The sequence below is a fragment of the Mus pahari genome, chromosome X (genome assembly GCF_900095145.1).
Source record: "Mus pahari chromosome X, PAHARI_EIJ_v1.1, whole genome shotgun sequence".
In the NCBI taxonomy this organism is placed as follows: domain Eukaryota; kingdom Metazoa; phylum Chordata; class Mammalia; order Rodentia; family Muridae; genus Mus; species Mus pahari.
The window spans coordinates 117,690,177-117,708,639 of NC_034613.1; the positions used below are offsets into that span (position 1 = coordinate 117,690,177).

Below are 18,463 nucleotides of genomic sequence, written 5' to 3' on the forward strand. Positions count from 1 at the left end.
CTAATATTGAAAATTATATTTCTTACTTAAAATTATGAAATAACAAGTATAAGCTAAGACTAAGTTCACAGTAGTAACATTGCATTTACAGGATTTTATTTTGCATCTTTAATTCTAACATGATACATTTGATCAAAAGTGCCCAATAATGAACAGCATTTTAATTAGACAATTGTATGGAATAGGGTATGTTAAAGTGTCCAGTTCACTTCAAAGGTCTCTGTACTGGCTAGTTTTGTGTCAACTTGACACAGCTGGAGTTATCACAGAGAAAGGAGCTATAGTTGGAGAAATGCCTCCATGAGATCCAGCTGTGGGGCATTTTCTCAATTAGTGATCAAGGGGGAGATGCCCCTTGTGGGTGGGACCATCTCTGGGCTGGTAGTCTTGGGTTCTATAAGAGAATAGACCAGGGGAATCAAGCCAGTAAAGAACATCCCTCCATGGCTTCTGCATCAGCTCCTACTTTCTGACCTGCTTGAGTTCTAGTCCTGACTTCCTTGGTGATGAACAGCAGTATGGAAGTGTAAACTGAATAAACCCTTTCCTCCCCAACTTGCTTCTTGGTCATGATGTTTGTGCAGGAATAGAAACCCTGACTAAGACAGTCTCCATTACAGAGGAAGATCTAAATATTATAAATTCTATATGGAATTTTGGTACTTGAACACACAATCTCTAGACTAGCCTAAATAAATCTTAAAAAGTCAACAAAGGTGTCATAAGGACGAATAAATAAATTTTTATTTTTTATTTTATTTTTAATATTTGCTGTGTGTAAATATAGTGCATGCATATGAATGTGTGACTGTGCATGCCCATGTATACACAGGATGAGGCAAAAGAAGGACATCGTCCATCACTCTCTGACCTTTTAAAGATGTCTCTCACTGAATTAGAAGCATTTCATTTCAGCTAGCTTGACTGTCCTCTAAGTTCCTGGGATCTTCCTGTCTCTGCCACCCCAAAGAGTACTAAGTATTCCATTTCACATTCGAATGCTTGTACATCAAGCGTTCAAGCAAATGCATTTTAATATCCTCTCAGAAAAATACATCATATGATTCCAATGTCAGCCTATATAATACCAAATTCTTTATTATTTCATATATTTGAGTATCTCATCAACACAAATTAGCTTTTCTGAAAACTATTTTTGTTGTGTTTTCTCTTTGATTACGTCTATATATGCACACATACAATATACATAGATACATATTGTGACTGCTTTAGTTAGGGTTTCTATTGCTATGATAAAACATGGCAAAGAGCAACTGGAGAAAGGAGTTTGCTTCATCTTTTAAGTATCAGATCCCAATCTATTACAGAGGGAAGTCAGTGGAGGAGCTCAAGATAGGAAACTGGAGTAAGGAACTGAAGCAAAGACAATGGAGGAGTGCTGCTTACTGGCTCTATCTTTGTGGCTTACTGAGTGTCTTACTTAGGGTTTTACTGCTATAAACAGACATCAAAGCAAGTCTTATAAGGACAACATTTCATTGGGACCGGCTTACAGGTTTGGATGTTCAGTCCATTATCATCAAGGTAGGAGCATGGTAGCATCTAGACCGGCATGGTGCAGGCAGAGCTGAGAGCTCTATGTCTTCATCCTAAGGCTGCTAGTGAAGACTGATTTCCAGGCAGTTAGGATAGGGCCCACACCTACAGAAACACATCTACTCCAACAAGGCCACACCTCTAAATAGTGCCACTCCCTTAGCCAAGAGTATTCAAACCATGGCACTGAGCCTGCTTTCTTATAGGACCACCTTCCCAATAATGGTACTGTCCATAGTGAACTAGAGCCTCCCACATGAATTATTAGAAAAAAAAAGTAGCCACAGGCCAATCTAGTAGAGGTATAGTCTCAGTTGAAGTTTTCTCTTTTCAAAAGACTCTAGATTGTTCTCAAGTTGACAAACACCTACCAAGGACAGTGACATTATACATACATTTACAGGTTCTTTTTAAGCTTTTTAATTTTGTATATGCATTTGCATTTATGTATGTAGGTTAGTACATGTGTGGGTATGAATGCATGCTAAATTAGCATACACATGGAGATCATAGGACAGCCTCTTTTATTAACTCTCAGGCCCTTTCTATATTTTCTTTGAGGCATCTCCCCTGCCACGTTACTATCATTGGGTGTAAGAACATAGTTTGTATGTGGGTTTAGGGGAATTGAATTCATGACTTCAGGCTTTTGAGACAAGCAATATACACATAAACATACATACATACATATATACATGTATGTGTGCAGGTGTTTGTGTGTGTGTGAATTTCATAAAAGGTTTTATGAAAAGGTTTTGTTTTATAAAATAAAATTTGTCCAGCCAGCTTTGACCCCACCCCCGGTCAATTTTAATTTATTTTGTTTCAACCCATCATAGATTGCTTCATTTATTTGGCCGATGAAGTTTTCAGTAAATATTTGAGTCCCGTTCTCTTATAGTTTTCCTTGAGATTGATACTGTATACACATGCACATAAATTAGTTACTGGCTATAAAATAATCAACAAGTCTCCAGAGTTTTGCTCCCTTTAGAAGCTAAGGGCTTAGGACTGGGTTCCATGGAGCTGCAGGAGAACAGGGCTGAACAAACAGGAATGGCTTCCTGATGATGAGCACAATTAAAATTAGATTTTAAAATGTGGAAGGACAGGTGTGACAACAAGAAAATCCTTCCACAAATAGTCCGGTTGTCTTTGCAACTTCTGTCTTCATTAAGAGGAGCATAGCTTTGGTGACCAGTGTGCCAGCCACCCTCCTTCTAATGCCTTGTCTGTGCTGTTATCGATTTTCTGCTTCCTCAAATAAATATAGTCAGCATAAGTTAGCACTGAAGACTCATTAGTGTTGTCTAGAAAAGTGGTGTCACTGAACTGCCTCTTGGTTTTCAAACGATTGTCAAGCCTGGCTGTTAACTTTATTTGCATCATGTTGATGCTTTTACTCTATTCATCTTGTCCTTCTTTGTGAGCAACAGCTGTGGCTATTCATGAAAATTTCTTGGCTCTCTGCAGAAGGCTGAAGTGCCTTTTAAAGCTGTGGCATCTGAGTCATTGCTGGCTCACTAGCTGGCATCCTAAAGTTTCTGAGACATATGACATGGTAGCTCTGAGAGTGCTTTTCCTGCTCCAGTCAGCTAGGATAAGCTCGTCACCTTTTATCCACCTTGTAGGGACATACCTAACTAAAACCAAAGCACCGTCTTTCAGAACATGATGAGCTTCCCGAATGCTAGGTAACACTGATTATCCAACTCTTCAACATTCAAAATAGAGAAATCGTTTACTAGAAGGGCATGTATGTACCGAGTTGTAACACTAGGGCAGAGTAAAGCAAGTAGAGATAGTACCAGATGTATGTTGAGCTTCAGCATGGTCAGAAAGTAAATCACCATCATCTGAACAAGCAATGGGCTAAGGTTCGAAAAGTTCTCATAACGTAGGTGATTTTAGACTCAGGTCGTCACTGATGATGGCTAAGCACACAGTAGAAGCACATCACTGATGAATATAGTAAGATGTGGTTCAGTTTAGGTAGGTTTGTGAGATGGGAAACGAAGGTCTGGTCTGACAAGGGCGTCTGAGGCAGCAATACTATCTACCAAGAACAGTAAAATATATTCTCATAAGAATAGAGCGTTTTGTCCTTTGGACTGTTTTATTCTTCCAGCTGTGCATCATCGGCAGCTTTGAGTCCCAGGTGAGTAATTATAGCTGGAGAAAGTCAGGGGCCTGCAGGTGCATCCTGTGCTTGATTGGAGCAAGGGCAGAGGTGCGAGCATTTCCAGGAGGTTCTTACATTAGCATTGCTGAAGAACATTTTCAATTCCAAGTAGAGTTTTATGTATAACAATGGAATGTGTCCAATTTGCAAGCCAAAAGATCTTCTCAACCATCCAGGACAGTATTTTTGGGGTTCATGTGCTTCTAGACAATCAAGAATCTTAAGCAAGGTTTATAAGCCTTTTGTAGTTATCAGGCATACTAAAATGTATTAAACTGTTCTCCTGATCTCCTGTTCTGGTTATTGATGTTAAACTGCACCATCTTAACATCAATAACCAGAGTTTGTTTTATTTGGTGGTAGCAAAGGGTGGAATTGTACAAAGATTGGAACACAAATCCTGTATTAGAAGTCTCAGGAAGTTCTACCTATTCCAACAATAGGGCATGTACATCTTGCTTTATACCTGTAGTTTATACCTCCACTCAGGCACTAGAACCAAAATATTAATAATGGAATAGGTTAGTAAATGCCTATTTTATTTTATAAACTATCTTATGATAAAATCTTAGTTACACTCTAATCAGATATGTTTAGTGGAAAATATTGATGTCTTTTAGAAATAAATGCTTACCAGTCATTCAAAATCAATGTTTTCAAGAAACTGCTATTGGTAAGAAGCATTATTAGTTATTCTTGGTACTAAAATAACTTTAAATTTTTCTTTACATAAGAGAATTTTGAGCATACAACAACTTTTCTGATCGGTTCCTACTAAAATATATAAGGACTAACCCAATAGATAGCTGTTTCCATTGATGTTTTGTGTTAACATGAACATATACTTACACATTTGTACTTTAGACAGACTGGCTCTCAGTCAATATAGCAAAAGAGGATAAAAATAAGCTTAAAAAAGTACAGTTAACTCCATGACTAAACATGCAAAGAGACAACCTAATGTGGCCATCTTGGAAGGAGGGATATTTTGAAACAAAGGCGTCTTTGGGAAGTTGTGTCAAATTACTTGGCTGAACAGGAATAACAGGCAATGCATTTGTATAAAAGCCAGCTGCTGTTTCTGCTATTTGGTAATGAACTGCTTTTTGTATATGAAGATGATGACACTAACCAACTGGATGTATGGCATATGCTAAGTACACTCTCTAGGAGTGAAGCTGGATTACTTCAATCTTCCACAGTTTAGGGCCCCGCCCCTTTTGGATCTCATGCACATATTTGTGCAAACGAGGTATGGCCTGTGACTAAGTGGCACAGCCAAACCAACTGGCACATGAGGCAATTGAAGGCTTCACATCCATGACTCTGGCTTATTCAGTCCTGCATTCAAACACACTGAGATAATCAGTTACAGACATCATTGAATATCACAAACGCAGAGCCTCACCAAAAGGCACGAATAATAAATTTTTGTTCTCTTCTATCCTGACTGTAAGGAGCCCATTTCATAATTGTTTTAGTGTATTTCATATGAAATACTTGTATTTAAATTGACATTACCTATAACACATGAATTCTTTTTCCAATTATTAAAGTTAGTCACTAATTTCAATGTTTATTTCTGCTCGCTAATTATCATAGACATCTAATAATATTCAAAGGAAACCTTCTAACACTTTTTTGTTCTTGATACTGTTGCTCTTTAAGACAACAAGGAATATGATGCGTACCTCTCTTACACAAAAGTGGATCAAGATACTTTGGACTGTGACAATACTGAGGAAGAGCAGTTTGCTCTTGAAATACTGCCAGATGTCTTAGAAAAACACTATGGATATAAACTCTTCATCCCAGAAAGGGATCTGATTCCAAGTGGAAGTAAGTAACTTTGCATTTTGTATTTAAAACATTCTGTTTCTTTCAGCAACTTCTATGGAAGCCAGCATGCCTCAAGGCCAACATTTTAGAAAATTGTTTCTCGTAGTAGATGGATTTTTCTCAAGTTCAAATTGCTCCTTGTGTATGCTGTGACATTAGAGCATCTGAAGTTTTATAACTTACGTCTGTTTATAGAAGTTATACCATAAGTATGGTATTTATTACATTGCTTTAATTTTTGAGATAATAATAACACTTCATTTAAAAAACAAATTGTAAAATTCAGCAAAAGCTGCTTCAGTGTACTGCAGTTCCAAAGCTGGACTACTGTCATTGTGTTTCTACTTATAACTACAATAAATGTCACTAATAACTTTGAATCTTTGCCTTTTATCCTTGTTATTCACTCTGCCTTGTCACTCATTCACAGACTTATGGAAAAAAATCCACTTTTAAAGGTCTATGACGCCACTGGGAGCAGTATTTTCTGTATGTATTTAGTATTTAAATCAATTTTAAGATGTGCCAGACCCTGTAGGTTTGAATGCTACTTTTCAGTAATGCTACATATTGAAAGCTACCCTTGAGCTTGCAGAGTAAATCCAGTTTTGAGTAAAAATGAATGCTTTGTTCTTGTTAAAAAACATGTGCTTTGTTCAGAACACGTACATGGTAAAATATAAGGAGAACCAATGCCTAAGAGATTATCCCTGCCCTCAAAGAGCTTTTAAAAATAATATTGAGGAAAAAAAATCAAGGGACTATAACATATTTGAATATGTGTCTGTTAAAATTCTTAAAACGCTAATTTATACAATATGATGTTTACAAAATAAAAAGCTTTCTCTTTAGCTTTGGTGGCATTTCAGATAATTTCACATATGCAATCACATTTCAAATTTATCTTTGTGTGTGTGCCTCTGTGTGTGTGTGTGTGTGTGTGTGTGAGAGAGAGAGAGAGAGAGAGAGAGAGAGAGAGAGAGAGAGAGAGAGAGAGAGAATGTTTATGTGCTGATCTTCCAGATGAGGAAACAAGGGTTCAAAGAAGCCTGAGAGCACATGGCTGTAAAAAGCAGAGCTAGAAAGACGATCAATCTCACTCTACTAGACCATGCTGTTCCAAATCGCCGTCAGTTCACTATGGTCATTAAGCTAACAAGAGACAAGCAGGAACCAACTGTGTTTTGATTATTTCCCCTTTTTTTGGATCATACATATACTTGTTTGAGGGCATTTATTAGTATGTACATTTAGTGCACCTTGAATGATCAAAAGAAAACAATATACACAAGCCCATTTCCTTTCCTCAGTTAAAAATGTCTCCCATCTCATTCTCCCCATGGTATCTCTATTCATTTGTTTTGTGATTTCATGACTTGAAATGCAGTTCTATAGCAATCGAGTGCGGAAGAAATATCCTGATACTTCACAGTCATTTTTATGCCTCCATGTCTTTCTCCCAAATCATGTCCCTTGTGTCTTTTTCATTCTCACTTTGACTGTGATAGCTTAAACACTAATTTTAGTATTCCTACAGTAGCAATTATACCTCTATTTCCTTTTACTTTCATTGTTCCACATAATCCATTAATATGTGCACATCCCCAAAAGTGCCAAATCAGTGTTCCACAAACTTTGATTTTTTTTTTTTACTATTTCCGTCAGGATAGGATTCACAAGCCTTCCCTAAACTCATTTGTAATTGGCTGCTTACCTGTATTTTTCTCTCACCAACCATTTTATTTGCTACCTAACATTACCTCTACTCAAAAACTCCACTCTAGCCAAGTTATGCCTTCGATATGTATTGTGTGTTCCTGAGCTGTTTTTGTTCACATTTGTCTTATGTGCCTTTGAAGACTCTTGATTATTTTCCATATCACTTACTGTAGTAATCTCTCCATCCCTCAGTTCATGTTGGATATGTACTTTGTTGACCTTTAGACCTATGCTATGATATTTTCTGGTCTTATAACTTTAGGTAGCTCTACATTTAGTCTTATATTACCAATATCATTATACGTCCCTTGGATAATACAGTGTATTTCATTTATCTTCATAATAATATTGTAATTATGAGATAATATTAAGATTTAAAGTGATCGGGTGCCTCATAACTGTTGATTTTGTTTCAGTGGTGTTAGGTTAAGAGAAGGAAAATAAAAGAAGAGAAGAGAAAAGAAAAGAAAAGAAAAGAAACAAGAATTTTACTTTTTGATTTTTTGTTTTAAAAAGGTTTATTAATTATTTAAAATTTTGATCGTATTCTTTCCCTCTTACCCAGCTACTCCCAGATTACTCTACTAAACAAGATGTCTAAAATAGGTGTCACTCTTGTGCTTAATCTGTTACAAGCCTGAATGTATCCAGGTGTTCCATCTAGGACATGGGTGCTGTTGGCACTTGGAAATGTCTGTTAAGCCTCAGAACTCAGCTCCCAGAGCTTATGTTCAGTCAGAGGATTAAACATCAAATGCAGCAGCGAGTTGATAGTCCATAGACTATCATTTTCCTAATTTTTGAGATTTCACAGTCATCATATTGACTGGAGACATGACCCAGGGTAGAGGGTACAGGGTAGATGGTACAGAGGAAATTTCTTTTTCACTGCCAGCCATTTGAAAAACTATGCAACTTTTAGATGCAACCACTGGAGGGTGTTTGCTTTTAATCCTTCCTTCCTGAACTAGGGAATTCATGTTCTCTGAATGCAGATTTGCGAGTATAACCTGCAGAAGTTCTTTAAAAGGCTCTTTGACAATTTTTCTTTTCCATCAACATTTTGGTGCTAGCTGAGCAGTCACCATGTCACGATTAACGAGTTTTTCCTTGGCATTTTTAGCACGCATTCAGGAAGTCGATGAAGTATATGAATAATATACTTGATTTACACATGAATGACAGAGTAGAACATTTTGGACTTGGTGCATGCATGTTATTAAAGAAGCTTCTGTGGTCTGAATTTGCAGCCATTGGTACAGATTTAACAGGTTATGCTATATAAATAGAGACACATTCCTGTAGGGGGAGGGAAACCTAGTTACAATATTATAAGCTGTTTTTGTCCCTTACATCTCATTTAATGCATATTGACCTAAGACAATTTCTTTCTTCAAAAGTAGCAACAAGACCTTTGAGGGCTATAAATGCAAACTTCATATGATCTTTCTTAATCTACAATAACTCTCTATGAATCAAATGAGTTTAAATGTTGCTCCCTTTCATGTATGTTCAATCATTATTCTCTGTCTTTCCCACAGTACCCCATGAAAGCACATCAACTCAAAGTATTTCTGCTGTCCAGAATTTTAAAAGTGCATGAATCTCAGTCTCAGTCTCTCTTGTTCTTTCTCCCTCCCCTTCTCTCCCTTTTCCCCATTACAAATTCTCAGAAAGCTCAGAACTAAGGTGTTGATCTTCCAGATGAATTGGTGTTGTCTATATTCTTTTACCACATGCCTATTGAGAAATTGTTGTTGTGTGGCTGCTATGAACCATAGAAATGAGAATATTGAAAACAAACATTTTCCCTAAATGCTGAGACCAGCTCTTCAATTTTGGGACATTATTTTCCTGGCAATAACTATGTTTCCATTCTTGAACCAGTGGCCAAGATCTTCTTTATGTTTTCTCAGGTTAGGTGCCTAAATGTGGCAAGAATTTGTACTTTCCAGTAAGTTTGGTCTATTTCTTCCCAGACTAGAAACATCTGTCCCTAGAACAGTGAAAGCAACTTTGTTGCCAACAAGCATCTGTATGTCAGAAGTGACAAGCAACCAAAAGAAAACCAGATAGAAAACACCCTACTCAAACTGCCTAGAGACACAAACTAGAGAAGTAGAGATTTTCTCACCCTTGCAGCTGCTGAGTTTTGTGGTGTAAAGTACCCTACACAGAGCACATTGTGTTCATGGGGCCTAGTGGATCCTTGAGGAATGAACAGATGTGCTCTGAAGCTGACATGTGACCAACAAAACCCAGCTGTGCAACTGAGATCTTGAAATTGAGGACATTTTTTGGATGAGGACCATTTAGCCTTTTGGATCCATCTTCTCTCAGAGTTTCTGCACATAATATGAGACATAAAAATATAAGAAGTTATGGAATCAGGCCGAAGTCTGGTGGTTAGAAAGGGACAAATGCATCCTAAGACAAAGAAAGAAAACAGAAGCATCTATCCTATAGTCCTTATGTATCTTTAAAAGACAGAAAACAAGTTCCTTCAAAGTGTATGTACAGTATTTATTAAGAGTTATGACTCAAGCGGATTCTAACAGTAGCTTTGAACAGAACTATAATTGTGTGCGTGGCACCTTAAAGAAGAAAGAAACTTCTTCACGGACACAACCTCACCCCCCCTTTTATTTATAGAAAGATCTGGAAGATCTCTACACGAACTATTTATGCATAATTACGGCAGAGAAAGACACAAGTGAGGGAAAATATTATTATGCATATGACTGGACATACGCCTTGAAATTATACCTCTAAATTCGACCTCAGATGTCAATTTTTTTTTACTTATTTTCATGCACACGTTTTTGTGAGGCTCTGTTACTCAAGAATCCTAGCTCTCTTTCCTGAATGTCACAGGAAATGTTTCTCTTATTTCGTGTATGTGTTACCCTTTCTTAATCTTCAGGCTTTTAATGACTAGGACCAGTCATGTGACAGCTCTGACAATGAAATGACAAATGACTAGAGAATCCATCAGCTGTCAGGTGATTCCCTAGTGACTTCTGAAGTGAGGCGTGCAAAAATATTTTTTTGTACATGGCCCTGTAAGTAGTCACTGCCAATGGTCCCTAGAATCACTGAACAGATTGGACACAATTCAAGAAAGTTGTCTTTGGGGAGTAATAAAATCCCTTTCCAGGCAATCTAATGTCTGTGACCTAAAAAGTGTGAGGCAGAGGTGACATGTACAACCAATGAAATTTAAAGCATTGTTTGAAATTTACTCTCCTGGAATAAAATTAGGTGGCTTGACAATTCCCTTCATGCTAGAGACAATCAAGAGCAAAAATTGTATTCTAATCATCTCAACTTTTGCTAAGGTTAAATGGACTTTTTATCATCAACATTTGAGGTAGAGGTTAGAATCTGTTGTACAGAATTTTAATCAGCAAACGAAGAGTTTAAAGCACTGGCATTTTTTCAATCAAATGAGCAGGATAAAGTCTTGACACTTAAGGAAATACTAAAAAAAAAAAAAAAAAAAAAATCTCCATAAGCAATAATAGCTTGCTCCAGAGGCAGTAAGGTGACACTATCGTGAATTAGTTACATATGCACATTTCTAGGCCTGGAGAAAAAGGGGGAAGGAAGACAGAACATAGGCATTCTGCAGGCCTGTTAAGCTCCACTTTATCTTTCTCTGAGTTGTCTTCCAATGTGAAAAGGTGAAAGACAACAGGATGTAGACACCATTCCCACGGGTGAAATGCAAAAGGATGTCTGAAGAACTCGAAAGACTCGCTACCAGAAATAAGGCCTCCAAATTCAGACATGTAAGAAAATAAAGTTTCCCTCAACACAGGAGCTCGCAGTAAAATATAAGTTAAGTGTCGATTTCCCCACTAATCATATTGCATGCGATTCTTACACTTGTCAGTCAAGAATGAACTTCCTGCTGTAGAACTACCTAAGGACTTGAGAGAGGTAGGGAACGGAGAAGTTTTTGTAGGGCACATAGCATCACACATGGGAAGCACAAGTGTATATAGCATTATACACATGCATCTGGTTCAAGGAAAAATGGTAGAACCTGCCTCTGTAGCAATAAAGGACAGAATCCTACACTGTCACAGGGGGCTCAAGATGCCAAAGCTTTCACATCAGTCAATGTACAGTCAACCTGTATGACAATTCTGGTCATACTTCTTACAATCATTTCAAATCCAAATAATATTTTCAATTAAATGGTAATAAAAATGATCTCACAATAAGCCTCTTGGTAGGACAAGGGTCTGAAATTTTTTTCTATCATAAGAATATAGGTGTGAAAATAAGTTTCTTTGTTATATGGGAAACATACAGATTTTTAACTTGATATATTAACCTGAATTTTTATAGATTCTTGTTGATGTTTATCAGTTAGCTAATGTTTACCAAATACTGATGGAGTATTATATGTTTTGATGCATCCCATATCACTCTAATGATATACTGTGGTATAATAGTTGTACATAATTATGACTTTAAGCATGGACAAGTCCTGTCCTTTAAATCTGGTAGAGGACCAAATTATTCTACGCCTAGACCCTATATATTTGATTTTTTAACTTAAAAAATATGCCATATACTCTAATAATAACCTCAATATAACTGTAAGTACAAATACAAGCAAAATTACAATACCTAATTAATCAGTTTGCAAAATCATATGGTCAGTACCCAGAAGTATGACAACGAAAGACTCTGCTAATATGGAGTTTTATTATCTCTCTATATTTACAACCAACCCAAAAGCCTTGAAGGACAAAGGATACTGAAGTCTTCAAAGCTATCCATATTCCTCTAGGTGCAGTTAATTAGGACTGCTATGCTTTCTGTTTCTATTTTATTTGTGTTTCCCCTTTCATTATGCCCTTTGCTTTATTAAAACAAGCATAATTGATTTTCCCATCACTTTTCTTTAATATAATCCTACTTCTATAAATAAGTGCACTTTGGGTTTTTTTTTTTCAAAAAACTCCCAAAAGGGATTTTTAAATCCAATTTGCTATACTTTTAATAAGGTTTTTAGAAAGTCACATTCATTGATTTCCACCAATAATGATGTTACCAGCGTATACACAGCCAAAGGAGGGTGTAGTGACATGGCATTGTCTTTGATAATGTGTTGCAAACAGCCAATCCCTGGATAAAAAGGGAGATGCTTCTTGACATTGGCACACGAATGAGGATTTTTTTCCTATCCTAACTTAAGCTCCTCCATCAAAATTCCACTGAAGCTTTTTTTCTTTGCCTAGTTGTGAAGGTCATGAATAGGTCAAATGTGCTTGGATTCTGTCTGTGCTCTCATACACTCGAGAGAAATGAGGTTATCACAACAGCCTGCTTTGCTCTTCTCTGCCATCAGAAGTTAGGTAAAACCAAAAGGTACAAAAAGACATGGTACTGTGACCTTTTATTGAAGGGGTATTATATATATATATACATATATATATATATATATATGTATATATATATGTGTGTGTATGTGTGTGTGTGTGTGTGTGTGTGTGTGTGTGTGTGTATGGGGAAGCATCTTTTAAGGAATTTTTCCCTACTCCATTGCTAAATTTGTGTGAACAAGTCAGGGTAAGAGGTAGTGAGTATTCATTCATATGTCCTGAGGATTTGGGGATTTTTTAAAAATGTTTCTTTATTATCACGTTGTGGTAACAAGCTTTGAAATATATTTTCTGAAGGCTTCTAAAATGTCTCCCACAAAACCACAGCCTACCAGGGCAAGCCTGACTGCCTGTTGGAGACTGTGTTTTGAACCAGCAATGTTATAATTTGATACCTGTTTCTGCTTAGTTTATTTGGAACTGTTCCAAGCCTAACCACGCTGCCTGGTCTATAATTCAGGTGCAGCAAATCTTTTCTATAAAGGTCAAGTTAGTAAATATTTTAAGATTTGTGGATCACATATGCATCATGTTCATCTTATTCATCATCCAAAAAAAGGCACTTTCAAAATGTAAAAAGAAAAAAAAATGTCACTCTCTGTCCATGGGCTACCCAAAACCAGGCCATGGGTTTTAGAAGATCTAGTTTAAAAATCACAGTCGTTAGATATCGATATACCACCCTGAGGTGAAGGGTGAATTTCCTTGAGCACTCGCTTCATACATAGAGCAAGCCAACAAGGACTCCCTGGCTAATTACTAACATATAAATTATTGGGACCATGCCTCTTTGTTTCTTCTCCATTATATACAATTTTGCAAGGACATTAGATTCTTGTTTTTTCCCCAGTGGAAAAGAGAAAGGCTAAAAGGAAAAGGGGAACCAAGAGGAAGAAGGGGGAGGGGCAAGAAAGAAATGAACAGGAAAGTAGTGAAAAAAATTAAAGAAGGAAAACTCGGAGGTGAAAGGAAAAGCTAGAAAAAGCAGAAACGAAGAAGCAAGGCAAAGCAAGTGGTTGAAAGAGGTAAATGAGAGAGAAAAGGGAGAAAAACACAGAGTGAGCCAGACTGAAAGAGCAAGAGCACAGGCTCGCCTTCTTTTCCACAGAGCCAGGCAGCTCTTAGCGGCACCTCCCCAGCTGCTTTCAAACACTGAGGTTGCTGCCCAGCCACTGATCACCATCCCAAGAAGTGAAATGTGGGCTTCACATCTGAAAACTTCCACTTGCTTTTTCACCAAGTGAAATGGAACACAGAATTCAAGGTCCAAGCAAACGGCTTGTGTTTTCTTTGGGACACTTGGGCTATTTCTACTCAGGGAAAATTTTGATGTACTGTCTAACTCCAGTGCATATGATTAATGTATATATAGGGCAAACCAGGATAATTCCATTTTTTTTCTTCCACAGCAGGTTTTCAGCCCGAATTATCTGGATGCTTGCCTCAACTCTCCACTAGGCTTTGCCAGGATAAGCAGAGCCAATGTAGTATGCAGGAGACTGGGAGCACTCCCTCTCTCCAAGACTCCCTTCAACACCCACACCCTGGGCAGCTGAGCAGAGTGGGAACTGTCCTAAGAAATTTCTTCCGGGGGCAAAAGTTTCCAAGATGCCCCTAAAACCCTAAATGGGAAAACATAATAGATATGTGAACAGGGAAAAATTTTATTAATGGGAAAAATATTTTACCTTCTTCCATTTTTTCCCATCCCAGAAAGAGACCATCAAAGCTGAAGTCTATGATAGATCAATTAAATCAATTGCTGATTGACTTGTAATGTATCTTTATACCTAAATATATAGATATAAAATTTGCTTTTTTAAAAAAAAATATGACTGGGAACTTGAGAGCCTTTTATGAGACATGCAAGTGGAGTCATGGAAAATTATCTTTATGACTTCTGCTGTCTCTTCTTTCTGACAACTGCTATTTCCTCTTGAGATGACAGGAAGTTTTGCAGAGTTCATTATCCCCCTTCTTCGATCACCTGGCCCAACCATAACAATTGTCTGTAAGCATCTTTCTTCCTGCTCTAAGTAATTACTTTTTAACTAGTTTTTGAAGAAATTCACATGAGGTGTGATCATATCCACTAACTTCCCACAACTCCACCCAGATCTCTGTTTCTATAGGTGTCTTTAGAATATAGCCTGACATAAAAAATAAAAAAAAAAAGGTTGGTATTGGGAGTGTATTTACTGTGACTCCTGCAAAAGTTTGTACAATACTTTTTAAATTTTCAAAGTCTGAGCTGCACCTGAGGAGACAAGATTATTAGTGAGGTTGAGTCTTGGAAAAGAAATTATACCAAACATTTCTATAAAATTGCAATGAATATATTAATATATCCACTCAATAAAAGTATGTCCTCGTGTATTTTTTTTTTTGATTCAGAGCATGGGATTTGTTTTGTTTTATTTTTTGTCTTGCAGAAAAGGTGAGAAGAATCATAGTAAAGATGCATGATGGTTTATTTTACTGTATCTCACAAATCCAACTCCTAATGATGAAGTTTCCCACATAATGTCTTTCTTTTTTGGAGCAGACAGGAAGGAAGAAAATGAAGAGTCAGAGCTGTTGATACATTGGGACAGTGTCTTTCCACTCTAGTGAAATTTTCGACCTTTCCTTCCATTTTGTTTCATCAAATCTCTCAGTGACAAACCTCCCCCACTGCCCTGGATGTAGTGGTTTTGGAGAGTATATTGCCAACTTTTCCTTGTGAATAAATAATCTATAAAGGATAACACTAAAAAGTATTGAGAAGTTGCATCCCAACTTAGTGAGTAGCCTCATCGTCTAGCATACTGTCAAATGTACCTACTGCATGAGAACATACTGAAATAGATTAATATAATTAAATAATCATTAACCTTTTTAAAATAATTAACAAGAAATTGATAAATGAGCAATTTCATATATCTTTTTTAAAAGTTTATTTTGTTGTTGCTGCTGCTGTTGTTTATCAGCAGAGTGCATAGAAATGTTGCTCATTGTTGTTTTTGAAAGCTTTCCCGCTGCCATGTGGTAAAAATATGATCCTGGAAAAAAGAAGGTCATCTGAAAAATGTGCATCTGTGGAATAAGTTTCTCTTTTCAAATGGCTTGTACCAAGCTGTTTGATGTCCCCATGCTATGTGCTGAATGTGACCATTCAAAAGCAATCAGTAACCTGGGCCAGAATTGAGGTGACAACTGTTGCTATGCTTCTATAAGGACTGAGTCTGCTAAAACATTAGTACATTAGACAGGGCCCTGAGCTCTGCTTGGTAAACACTGCTTTCTGATGCAGCACCTGTGTCGAAGTCTCCATTTGTTAACAATGCACGTGTGTATAGGCTTTACTTTGTGGCAGATGAGACTGTGAGAAGTGGGATTTCTAAAGGATTAATGTATGGGATAAACAAACCTAGAGGTAATTGAGTCGTGTCTTATCATGAAGAAAGACATAACATAGTCGCCTCACTTTCTGAGTTACAACACAAAGTAGTTTCTAAGTATCTAGCCTTCTTCCCCTTTACTGCTAATTCCAACCTTCATTCTTAAAGCAGGAGAATGTTCCTACTTAACTCATGAACACAAATCACTTCCCTATCTATTAGTTTGAAGGCCAATGTTAGTCCAAATGTTGCAAATGGCAAAAGGTATTCTGATAAATCAGGTAACTGTGATTCTAAAAAAGATCGCCAACCATCTGCCTCACAATCTCTCATGTTGGTAGCTCACACACATAGCTTCCATAATATTTAGCAGTTGAACTAGGGGTCGTGTGTACCATTATTATTTTTAGCTAAGAATTATAAAGAGAAAACCCAGAAAGAAAAGAAGAAACACACCAAAATCAACAGAAAAATAACTATTTATTAAAAGGTTTCTGTTTACCTTTTCATCAACTGGTTAATGACTTGTTCACTTAAGGACTAACTAGTCTGGAAGTTTGCCTTGAGTTGAGTGATTAAATAAACCAAAAGTGCTGACCTACACCTGAACTCTGAAGAAGCAAAAGTGTGTGTCATCAGTATACTGTAAGTAATGATAAGGCTACAAAAAGGATTTACTGAGGTGTTTATAATTTCTTAACTGTTGCAGAAATGGGCTTTTTGAGTATGCAATACAGAAGAGGAACTATAATGGACTTTATTTAAAGCCTGGGTCTAGAATGCAAGCCTAATGCTTTAAAGACAATGTTTTACTCTTTCTCTCTTTCTGTGATTTATAGCATATATTGAAGATCTCACAAGATGTGTTGAGCAAAGCAGACGACTTATTATCGTGCTAACTCCAGACTATATTCTCAGACGAGGATGGAGTATTTTCGAACTGGAAAGCAGACTCCATAACATGCTAGTCAGTGGAGAAATCAAAGTGATTTTGATTGAGTGTACAGAATTAAAAGGGAAGGTGAATTGCCAGGAAGTGGAATCACTAAAGCACAACATCAAACTTCTGTCCCTGATCAAATGGAAGGGACCCAAAAGCAGCAAATTAAATTCGAAGTTTTGGAAGCACTTAGTGTATGAAATGCCCATCAAGAAAAAAGAAATGCTATCCCACTGCCATGTTCTAGACTCTGCCGAACAGGGGCTTTTTGGCGAACTTCAGCCTATCCCTTCAATTGCCATGACGAGCACCTCAGCCACAATGGTGCCATCGCAAGCTGATCTCCCTGAGTTCCATCATTCGGATTCGATGCAAATGAGGCACTGTTGCAGAGGTTACCAGCATGAGATGCCAGCCAACCCCCTGTCAGTACCCTCTTTAGGTAACCACCACACTTACTGTAACTTGCCACTGACCCTACTCAATGGACAGCTCCCCCTTAATAACTCCTTAAAAGAGACTGAGGAATTTTCAAGGAACAATCCCCTACTGCCACTACCATCCAAAGAGCTTAGCTTCACCAGTGATATTTGGTAGCGGAAAACAAAAACCATCTCAACTCCTCAGAACAACCATATGAGAATATGAGATTTCTGCTACACTGAGAATAAATTACACCTACAAACATTGAGGTGCTGAAAATGTGAAGAAAAAGGCACAACAATCATGTTTATACTTAATTTTTTTATTTACATTTATAGAATAGTAGGGGAATAAAAGGTCTTGCTTTTGTAGTGTGGCACCTTGTCACAATGTACAGATTTGATTTTTTTCTGGAAAAAATTGAATTGTGTCCTTTTCAAGTAGGTTTTATGGCACCATATGGACTGCCCATATTTAGGAGTTTAGCATTTAAACAATATTTTTCATAAAAAAATAAGGAAAAGAAAGAAAGAAAGAAAGAAAGAGAAAAAGAAAGAAAGAGAAAAAGAAAGAAAGAGAAAAAGAAAGAAAGAGAAAAAGAAAGAAAGAAAGAAAGAAAGAAAGAAAGAAAGAAAGAAAGAAAGAAAGAAAGAAAGAAAGAAAGAAAGAGAAAGGAAGAAAGGAAGAAAGGNAAGGAAGAAAGGAAGAAAGGAAGGAAGGAAGGAAGGAAGGAAGAAAGAAAGAAAGAAAGAAAGAAAGAAAGAAAGAAAGAAAGAAAGAAAGAAAAGAAAGAAAGAAACTTGAAATTTTCACTGAATTTAAAAGATCTGAATGAAGGTTTAAGGGAAAAGAGAACTTCTATAAAGTAAATGAAAACGTCTGAGAATTGTACAGGAACAAAACAGATTGAGGCAGCCAGTTGGAACACTATCCAAGAAGATCTGTTGAGAAAATGATTGAAACATTTACATCTTTTTCAATATAATAGACAACTTGTGTAGACTAAACCAACAGTTTGTCACAA

At 36.9% G+C, this 18,463-nt stretch overlaps 1 protein-coding gene across 1 annotated transcript in view; it reads left to right on the forward strand.

The window, feature by feature from the left end:
• Window positions 1-17,736, forward strand: part of Il1rapl2 (interleukin 1 receptor accessory protein like 2) — a 1,246,644-nt gene extending 1,228,908 nt beyond the window's left edge. Inside the window, exons 10-11 of the mRNA XM_021187858.2 lie at window positions 5,408-5,578; window positions 16,916-17,736. Of these exons, the coding sequence (XP_021043517.1) occupies window positions 5,408-5,578; window positions 16,916-17,613 (869 nt within the window). The 3' untranslated portion in view covers window positions 17,614-17,736. The remainder of the gene's footprint in view (window positions 1-5,407; window positions 5,579-16,915) is intronic.
• The last annotated feature ends 727 nt before the right edge of the window (window positions 17,737-18,463 follow it).